This window comes from Brassica oleracea, chromosome C3 (genome assembly GCF_000695525.1).
Source record: "Brassica oleracea var. oleracea cultivar TO1000 chromosome C3, BOL, whole genome shotgun sequence".
Lineage (NCBI taxonomy): Eukaryota > Viridiplantae > Streptophyta > Magnoliopsida > Brassicales > Brassicaceae > Brassica > Brassica oleracea.
The window spans coordinates 2026022-2035752 of NC_027750.1; the positions used below are offsets into that span (position 1 = coordinate 2026022).

Consider the following 9731-nt stretch of genomic DNA (forward strand, 5'->3'; position numbering starts at 1 on the left):
TTTTTTTTCATAATTTGAATATTTTATCTATGTAACAAATCTCTAAAAAAAATATTGGGATTCAAGCCAATGTTTCATTTACTTGTCTCTATATCTGATCATGAAATTAGTTTGTCCTTAATTTTTTAAAATTTGAAACACTAGTTGACTTAAAGAATCTTCAAAATAACTCCAACCCATCTATATTTTTGCCTAAAACAGATATTGTTATTTTTTCCTTTACATTGGAGTAAAACTCATCTTTATTATAGAGTTTCTCTATTTTAGAGGTAAAAATAGAGAGAAGTTTGTGTTCTTAGTAATTCAACAAAAAAAAGAGAGATAAGTTTGTGTTCTTCACTTTTACCTTCTTTTCTCATTGTTTGTTAAAGATGAATGGAACAAGATTTGTTCTTTTGATAGTGTTGTTGCTGCAAGCTCACTCCTCCTTGAAACTAATTTTCCGTTTCTTCCGCAGATTTTGCCGCATTGCAAGCCATGAAAGCTCAGTGGACAAGGTTCCCTGAGAATTGGAAAGGAATAGACCCTTGTGGAAGCAATTGGGTTGGGATTTCCTGCTACAACAACAAAGTTGTTTCAATGTGAGAAAATGAACTTTTAGTTTGTTCTCTTTTTGCTTTGTTTATCTTTTCCAAGCTGCAAGTTTGGTGTAGATCATTAGGGAATCTCAATGTGTAAGAAAAGCTTGGAGAGTCAATTTCAACCTTATCATAACTTCATATCTTGTAAGTGTTTTTTGTTTCTTTCAAGGATCCATTACATTTTACAAAAAGGAAAAAAAAACAAGCAAAAAATAATAAAATAAAAAGCAAAAAAATAACAAAATAGAAACATATCATTTTTGTTTCTTTCAAGGATCCATTATCATTTTTACTGATTTAAAAAAAAAACATTTAGGCTCAATAAAATAATTTTAATTTAATTTAAATTTTCTAAATCTAGTAAAATCTTATAACCAATAGGTTTGTACATAAATATTTTTTATTTAGTTTAAACAATCCAAGTAGTTATATAGATGCTTATTTTGCTTTAAATGATAATCTTGTTAACCAATATCATGATAACTTCATAGAGAGGGAGTATAGAATAAATAAATCTTATATGGCAAAGCTCTCGAGAAACATAGAAAAGGAATTTATAATTTCATTCTGAAAGCAGATAAAAATTATACAAAAAATTGTAATTACTCTATCACTGATTTTATAACCAATAATACATAGATTAGTCTCTGTCCTTTATTTATTATTTTAAATTTTTAATGTTTAATATTATCTCATATATATAATAGTAAATGTCAGGGAGGGAGAGTCAATTTCAGCCTTATCATAACTTCATATCTTGTAAGTGTTTTTGTTTCTTTCAAGGATCCATTACATTTTACAAAAAGGAAAAAAAAATAACAAAATAACAAAATAAAAAGCAAAAAATAACAAAATAAAAAATATATCATTTTTGTTTCTTTAAAGGATCCATTACCATTTTGACTGATTTAAAAAAAAAATCATTTAGGCCCAATAACATTAATTTAAATTTTCTAAATCTAGTAAAATCTTATAACCAATAGCTTTGTACATAAATATTTTTTATTTAGTTTAAACAATCCAAGTAGTTATATAGATGCTTATTTTGCTTTAAATGGTAATCTTGTTAACCAATATCATGATAACTTCACAGAGAGGGAGTATAGAATCTTATTTGGCAAAGCTCTCGAGAAACATAGAAAAGGAATTTAGAATTTCATTCTGAAATCAGATAAAAATTATACAAAAAATTGTAATTACTCTATCACTGATTTTATAACCAATAATACATAGATTAGTCTCTGTCCTTTATTTATTATTTTAAAAAATTTAATGTTTAATATTATCTCATATATATAATAGTAAATGTCAGGGAGGGGTTTGTTTCTCTCTACAATTGTACACTAATGCTAAAGGAACTTGGACAAGCTAGCTTTAGGTTTTATTTGTTCTTCTTCTGACATAACTAGTGTTGTTGCGTTCTAATTTAAGTTTCCTTCTATTCTTGTAACATCTTGTCGGCAGTAATTGTTCGATCCACTTAAATATGTATGCCCCAAAGAGGGTCTGCATGGTTTAGTAAAACCTGCGAGATTTACGTTGATTACACTGAGGAACATGTCAAAGAGGTAAACAGTGGATGATATTTTGTGGCAATTGGTTGGTCCGTGTCTTTGTGGTATAGTTGTTGTATCGAGTTATTCTCAAGTTATGTTTTAACTCGAACTTATAATCTAAATATCCTAGGCAAATGTGTGGCTAGCTCAACTGATTGAAAGAGATCGTTTGTAGACAATATTGGAGTAAAGCAAATGAATATAATTTATTTGACATAACATGAAGTGAAAAGGCTTTGCCCATCTCTAATTATCTTTGATATCATTTTCTTCTCTCTTTGTCCCCCTCTTTCTTTTTCATTTTTCGCAGATGCTAATATTTAGTCATCGTCAATAATAAAATAACGACAAAGAAATGAAAAAGTATAATATTTGTTCTTTCAAATAAAATTAGAAATCTAAGAAATATGTCACACTTGCTCGTGAACCTAATTAAAGACAGCTGTAAAGAAGTCTTCATCTATTCTTTTTGAAATTTATCGTGGGTCATATAAAGAATTCTAAATTAATCTGCTTGATCTTCAATAGTAGTCTTCCCAAATGCAGAACCAACTATAATAATACCTTTTTTGGTAAAAAAACTATAATAATACTTGTACACGACTTAATAAGATATATACTATATTATTCCCGATCCACCATCCTATTGCAACATCCCTATAACCAAACGAACAGGACTTATATTATTCCCGATCCACCATCCTATTGCAACATCCCTAAACCTAATAGACTGTTTAGGTTACTAAATCCATGATTAATGGTTTTAAGTTGTATAGGGTCTACACAAAAACCAAACATACGAATAGAACCATAAGCAAATAAACAGCATACAAATAGAACCATATGTCAACATCTTTCAATCACATTCTATCTCTCTCCCTCTCTCTCTTGATGTGCCCATAAATCTTGCTGTCAACAATTCACAACCTCCTCTTTTTCATTCCATCACCCATCAACAAAAGAAAAACTCTTTTAAATATTAAATATTTCCACTCAAAAACCCTTCAAATCTTTTCCCTCTCTCTCTCTCTCTCTCGCTCTCGTTTTCATTTTCTCTAGTCGACTCCAATCTTTGATCCATCAAATGTCTTCTCGAAACTGCAGATCAAGAACCAATCAACTCGCGAAAACAATCTTTATTCTCGTTGTTCTTCTTTTCTTTTTGGGTTGCTGCAATGGAGCAAGAACCACGAACATGTTCACGAGATCACCACCGAAACAAACCAACGAAGTTTCACCACCTCATCATCATCACGACCATCAAGTACAAAGTCACAAAAGTGTACAGTTCTTGGGGTCCATGCCACGTCAGTTTCCGGTTCCAGCCTCTGGTCCTTCAAGAAAACATAACGACATCGGTTTAGCTAGTACTACTACGACTCGCTCTTCTCCTTGAAGCTCAAAAGATTTGATTAATCAACCTCCTTTTTCTCTTTGTTTTGTGGTTTAATATTGGTTTAAATTAAATGTTATTTTCTTTTATTATTTCTTGTCCGAATTGAATTTTTTTAATTAAATCAGATGTAAATAGGATTTTAGTTCGATTTATTTTCAAATATAGTATTGGAACTTGCTAGATCCAGTGAGATAGTGCATGTACATAACTGTAAAGAGGAGACATAAGGGTCTTTTTTGTAGTACAACAATCATTGTTCTTTTGATTTTCTGACAAGGAATGTTCCGCCCATGCTTAAGTTTCTCATACGGCTCGTATACAGTTATTAAGATATAAGTCCTGATAAGTTTCCTGGGCTTCCGATTTAAAATCAATTGGCAATTAGTGAAGTGGCCCAAATCCTTTATATATTACTCAAGTCCCTATCATATTTTCGATGTGGGATCTTTATCCCAACACCCTCCCTCGAGATAATGGTGCGTATAACCATTAATCTCGCGAATCCATCATACCCCTCCGGGACAATACTTTTATTCTCTAGCAATCTCGGCGGAACTGAGCTTTCTATGGGTCATCAGCTAATGGGATGATCAAGCCACTGTCCGGGCCGGATTAATGAGTCAGGGTATTGGGCCCGCTCTAATACAATTATAAGTTTCCTGGACTTCCAACTTAAAACTAATTGGCAATTAGTGGAGTGGTCCAAGTCCTTTATATATTACTCAAGTCCCTATCATATTTTCGATGCGGGATCTTTATCCCAATAAGTCCCAATCAATACAGGCTACGCACAATCTTAATCACAAGTTTTGGTTATAGCATATATATACTCTGAATCATATCGAAATAAAATAATCATTCAAGTACTAATAATGTGTGTTCGTGCGTGAAATAATTGCCAGTTGCTAAAAGTATACCTTATAACTAAAGCGTCGTTAACTAAAGCGTGTGATTAAGATTGAAATATACATATAATTGATTATTTCGGATCTATCCTTTTGTTCAGTTGTAGTGAATAATGTCATTGAGTAGTCGTGAATGCGATGTAGCAACGGAGTTGATTTGATATCTCCTAAGAATTCCAGATGTTCTTTGAACGTTTTTTGGGGGTTAGTGAATTGTCATTGGGGTTAGCAGTGCATTTTTCTGCACAGTTTTTAAAAAACAATCAATTATATTCAATTGTTTCTCATTCAAACTTTGAATAACTTTATTGGACTCCCATGTGATATGATATATACTTTTCATTTTCATGAACAGGGTCCACTGGCTCTAAATTTTTTTTTTTTTTTTTAACAAAACTCTAATTAATTTCTTGTCTCGGTTATTAAATCTCAGCTACGTTACAATACTTCGCACCTTAGATCATGATTAACCCGGGATTTTAAGGGTGAAGTGCTTAGCTTCGGCTAATAACAGTTTCTTAGCTTTTAACTAAGAAAATGTAAGAACCGTCTCTTAAATAAGAGATATAAGAGCCGGTTCTTAGCCGAAAAGTGTAAAAAAAAAAGACAAAAAACAAAAAAAATGTCAAAACATGAGTTAAGAACCCCAAATTAAGAACTCCGGTTAATCATGCTCTTATACAACTAGAGCTATGGATCGTACGCTTTTGCACGCCGATTCGAACTAGCATTCTTATTGAGACTAGAACTCACCATTTCAATAAAAATGAGTCTTTATGTCATGTTACCAAAGGCCTCGTTTTATACTAAAAGTTAATCAGCCATGAGCTATAGATTAGTTAAAATTGTTCTTGTTTTCTTTCACATAACGTCAGTGACTCAACCCTGATTTAGTACTTACTGGTACATGGCTTATAATTCTTGTTTTGTATATATTGGACGTCTTATTGCGATGGGGTTAGTTTAATTACTGTGATTTGGTGACCTCCAATTCTGTATTGGTCAAAGCATCCGTGTGGGAATGAATAAAATATAAATTGGCTTAAACGATGTGATAAACGCTAGAGACTAGAGTAGTAGAGTGTATATTACGATGGATCATGGATATGCGGCATGTGATGTGTCCATGCATTCGTGTGTACTCATGTCCACGTGCACGTACACGTGCGGTGTGCCCCGCCTGGATAGGGTCTCGATTATTTCGAATCACATATATTAATGTAATATACAACCTATAAATCTAGAACATATCCATATGCACGCATCGACAAACATACTCGTTCCAAAAACTCAATATTTTGGTTAATGATTGAACATTATTGATCGTATATGATTCATACATATTGTAAATATATGTTATACACTATAAGAAATATCAGGTAATGTTCACAAAAAGTATCAGATATATTACATGTATGTTTTGATGTCTCTTTCAGAGAAATATATTTTTTGATGTTTGGTAACACTTTGAAAATGGTCTGGTTTTCATTTGATTCAAGATTTACCTGGTTAGAAAAATTAACGGTATCTACCATATAACTCGAAAACAAATCAGAACATTCACAAACATGTAATATGAAATTTCGCTCTATACGTACACGACCATTTATGATAACACTATTCTCAAGTTAAAATCTATTCAATCTACCGCATCAATCATGTGAAAATACGGAACTTCTGATAATCACCGTCAAACTCTGACAACCTCCACGAGTAAAGATACAATTACAGTTAGCTTAAAAAGTTTCACAAAAGAACGGTACCGCAATCACACAAAACATGTGTTTTAGTTTCTTTTTTCTGATTCAACGCGAATTCTCTGAAGAGTCCACAAGTCTTTTTACATGATGGAGGAATGATAAAGCTTTTAACCTACTGTTAACACAACAGATGTTTCAAAAAAGCTTAATCATCTGGTAAACTGTTACGAGTCGGTGAACGTGACAACTCGTGAGGATAGTTGGGTCATTGGATCATAAGGTTTCTATTTGGGCTAAAAATGGCTAATATTGGACCTCAAATATATTACTGATCTTCTTTCAGCTAACTATATTTGGCCCGTTTGATTTGACGAACCCAGTGACATTATCATCTCTATTCACGATAAGATGCATCTGTCACAGTAAAGTGAAAATGAGAAGAGTGGACGCTCAACTTATCTTTTCTTTGAATACAACTACAAATGATGACGGCTTTGAATTTACATTTTTTTGTTACTCTCTTTTTACATTACCTTTTGCAATTATATCTGCAACGTTATTTGACAAAAATGCTAGGAAATTAGACGTGACTCGTAAATTATAAAATTTATATAACTATCTATGATTATTTAAGCTGCCAACCAAGCGAGACCACTTTCCAACTATTATTTGGTAAAGCGTATGAACTAGCACATGCTTCCAACGTGGTATATGAAACTTTATATTTACAAATATTAAGTTTCATAAATTTAGCCATTCCAAAAGGTGATTAACATTTGAAATATCGAACTAATTAATTTTGTACATACACCAAATAGCACCAATGGACAGAACACATTACGAGATCTAGAACATATAAATTTTTTTTTTTTAAACATTAAGAGATCATATTATTAAAAAATTGAACCACGAGAAAAACGTACATTAAAAGAGATCAGATATATAAAAAAATTTGAACCATGAGAAATTGAGTAGTCTTAAAAGTGGACTAATAGAATATCTCCGTCAACTTTCGTCTGTTCCAACAACAGTCGCCGTCAAATATTTAATTCTAGTGTTTGAACGCTGTCCGAACCACAAATCCGAGCCGAGCCGCAACGATCAGTCACAGCTCGCGGGGTGATGTGAATCCAAAATCAACGGTTGAGATAAACTTTTAGACAAATCCAACGGCGAAAACAAGCGTCCGTGAGGTAAAACAAGTGTCAAACCAGGTCACCATAACATTTCTGGAAAATTAAAAAAAAAAATAGAAAAAAAGACGAAAGAGTGAAAATACACCTACCTATATATTCGCTGATATAAATACTCGTTTCACGCTCCCTTCGTAGCTAACTGGCCGCTGCTTCTTCACGAACCGTCCTCTCTCTGAGCTTATCATCTTCTTCTTCTTCTTCAAGGTGAGTCTAGATCCGTTTATTTCCACTCATCGCTCGATCTCCTCATAGTTATCGCTGCTTCTCTATGCCGATTCGCTAGATCTGTCAAGCACGCGTTGCGTTTCATCAGCTAATCGTTTGGTTAGATCGATCTGAACGAATCGTTTGATCTCCTTAGTGTCTTAGGCCGTAGATCTATAGATCTCGATGATTCTTATAGCTTGGCTCGATCTATCGCCGTTCAATTTCGTTTTTTCAGCTCGGTGAAGTTGAAATGATATTGTTCTTTAATTGAATCGTCGGTTTATACTGATGTTGTTTATAAGTGTTTAATCTCTGAGATCTGTGTAGACTCTCCATGCCTGATTTTGATCAATCAATCGTGAATATGTACAGCTTAGCTTAACAAAGATGTGATCTGATTCTTGCTTATGTGTTCAGTGTTGTTGTTGTTTGGGAAAAAAAAAACGCTCATATGATAGCATTCACTATTTCACTTGTTGAGCTTATCTGATTGCCTTGGTTTCATTTCACAGTAAAAGATGGCCGAGGGTGAAGAAATTCAACCACTTGTCTGTGACAATGGAACTGGAATGGTGAAGGTGAGTTAAAAGATTTGTTTTTATTTATCTTATTTTCTGTAAACCTCTGAGTCTGACCATTATTTTATATATGCACAGGCTGGTTTCGCTGGTGATGATGCTCCCAGGGCTGTGTTCCCAAGTATTGTTGGACGTCCCAGGCACACTGGTGTCATGGTTGGGATGGGTCAGAAAGACGCTTACGTTGGTGATGAAGCTCAGTCTAAAAGGGGTATTTTGACTTTGAAGTATCCAATCGAGCATGGTATTGTGAGCAACTGGGATGACATGGAGAAGATCTGGCATCACACTTTCTACAACGAGCTCCGTGTTGCCCCTGAAGAGCACCCGGTTCTTCTCACTGAGGCGCCTCTTAACCCTAAAGCCAACAGGGAGAAGATGACTCAGATCATGTTCGAGACTTTCAATGTCCCTGCCATGTATGTTGCTATCCAGGCCGTTCTTTCTCTCTACGCTAGTGGGCGTACTACCGGTTAGTGCTCAATCTGAATAACGTTCTGTTTCTTTACTCGTCTTTGCTTAAAGTTTTCATTTTTGGATTTTTTTTAATAGGTATTGTGCTCGACTCTGGTGATGGTGTGTCTCACACTGTGCCAATCTACGAGGGTTACGCTCTTCCTCACGCTATCCTCCGTCTCGACCTCGCTGGTCGTGATCTCACTGATTCTCTAATGAAGATCCTCACCGAGAGAGGTTACATGTTCACCACAACCGCCGAGCGAGAAATCGTCCGTGACATCAAAGAGAAGCTAGCTTACGTCGCCCTTGACTTCGAGCAAGAGCTGGATACAGCTAAGAGCAGCTCTTCAGTGGAGAAGAACTACGAGCTGCCTGATGGACAAGTCATCACCATCGGAGCTGAGAGGTTCCGTTGCCCTGAAGTGCTATTCCAGCCGTCGCTCATCGGAATGGAAGCCCCTGGAATCCACGAGACAACTTACAACTCCATCATGAAGTGTGATGTCGATATCAGGAAGGATCTATATGGAAACATCGTCCTCAGTGGTGGTTCAACCATGTTCCCAGGGATCGCTGATCGTATGAGCAAGGAGATCACGGCGCTTGCACCTAGCAGCATGAAGATCAAGGTGGTGGCTCCTCCTGAGAGGAAATACAGTGTCTGGATTGGAGGATCTATCCTTGCATCCCTCAGCACTTTCCAACAGGTATAGAAAACGACTTATGATTCTTTAATAGAATCTTGAAAGAGTGAAAAATATTGAATTTGGTTTTGCTTGTTTGTGTAAATCAGATGTGGATTTCAAAGGGAGAGTACGATGAGTCAGGTCCATCCATTGTTCACAGGAAGTGCTTCTAAGGGCTCTGCTCCCTTCTTCGTGGTGTGGCGAGTTTGTTTACAAGTCTCTTTCCCTAGTCGATATGGGAATTGGAACTATATGTTGTTATGTGGTTCTCTGGAACCTCTGGCTGTGTCAAGAAGTCTCTGTTTACTTTAGTTCTATCTGTGTCTTTTATTTCTCTTTAGGATTCTTGTGATGCTGTTTTTTTGTCCTTAAGCAAAAAATATTATATTATGTTTTGGTCGTTGCTTCATTTTTTGGTTTTCCTTATAAATATTGTTTCGACGTCCTAATTAAAATTACTTTTTGCC

The 9731-nt window shown here is 34.8% G+C and overlaps 2 protein-coding genes across 2 annotated transcripts; both read left to right on the top strand.

The window, feature by feature from the left end:
• Positions 1–3047: 3047 nt before the first annotated feature.
• LOC106333123 (protein IDA-LIKE 3-like) lies at positions 3048–3797 on the top strand. Its single transcript, XM_013771602.1, has 2 exons — positions 3048–3599; positions 3656–3797. The coding sequence occupies exon 1, from the start codon at positions 3222–3224 to the stop codon at positions 3531–3533; it is 312 nt and encodes a 103-aa protein (XP_013627056.1). The 5' UTR covers positions 3048–3221; the 3' UTR covers positions 3534–3599; positions 3656–3797.
• A 3593-nt stretch (positions 3798–7390) lies between these two features.
• On the top strand, positions 7391–9731 carry LOC106335398 (actin-7-like). Its single transcript, XM_013773914.1, has 5 exons — positions 7391–7538; positions 8054–8119; positions 8198–8591; positions 8672–9285; positions 9372–9731. The coding sequence occupies exons 2-5, from the start codon at positions 8060–8062 to the stop codon at positions 9435–9437; spliced, it is 1134 nt and encodes a 377-aa protein (XP_013629368.1). The 5' UTR covers positions 7391–7538; positions 8054–8059; the 3' UTR covers positions 9438–9731.

Coding starts and splice junctions, on each gene's coding strand:
- LOC106335398 (XM_013773914.1), top strand. CDS start 8,060: ATGGCCGAGGGTGAAGAAATTCAACCACTTGTCTGTGACAATGGAACT. Junction 8,120..8,197: donor ATGGAACTGGAATGGTGAAG/GTGAGTTAAAAG, acceptor ATATATGCACAG/GCTGGTTTCGCTGGTGATGA. Junction 8,592..8,671: donor CGCTAGTGGGCGTACTACCG/GTTAGTGCTCAA, acceptor TTTTTTTAATAG/GTATTGTGCTCGACTCTGGT.
- LOC106333123 (XM_013771602.1), top strand. CDS start 3,222: ATGTCTTCTCGAAACTGCAGATCAAGAACCAATCAACTCGCGAAAACA.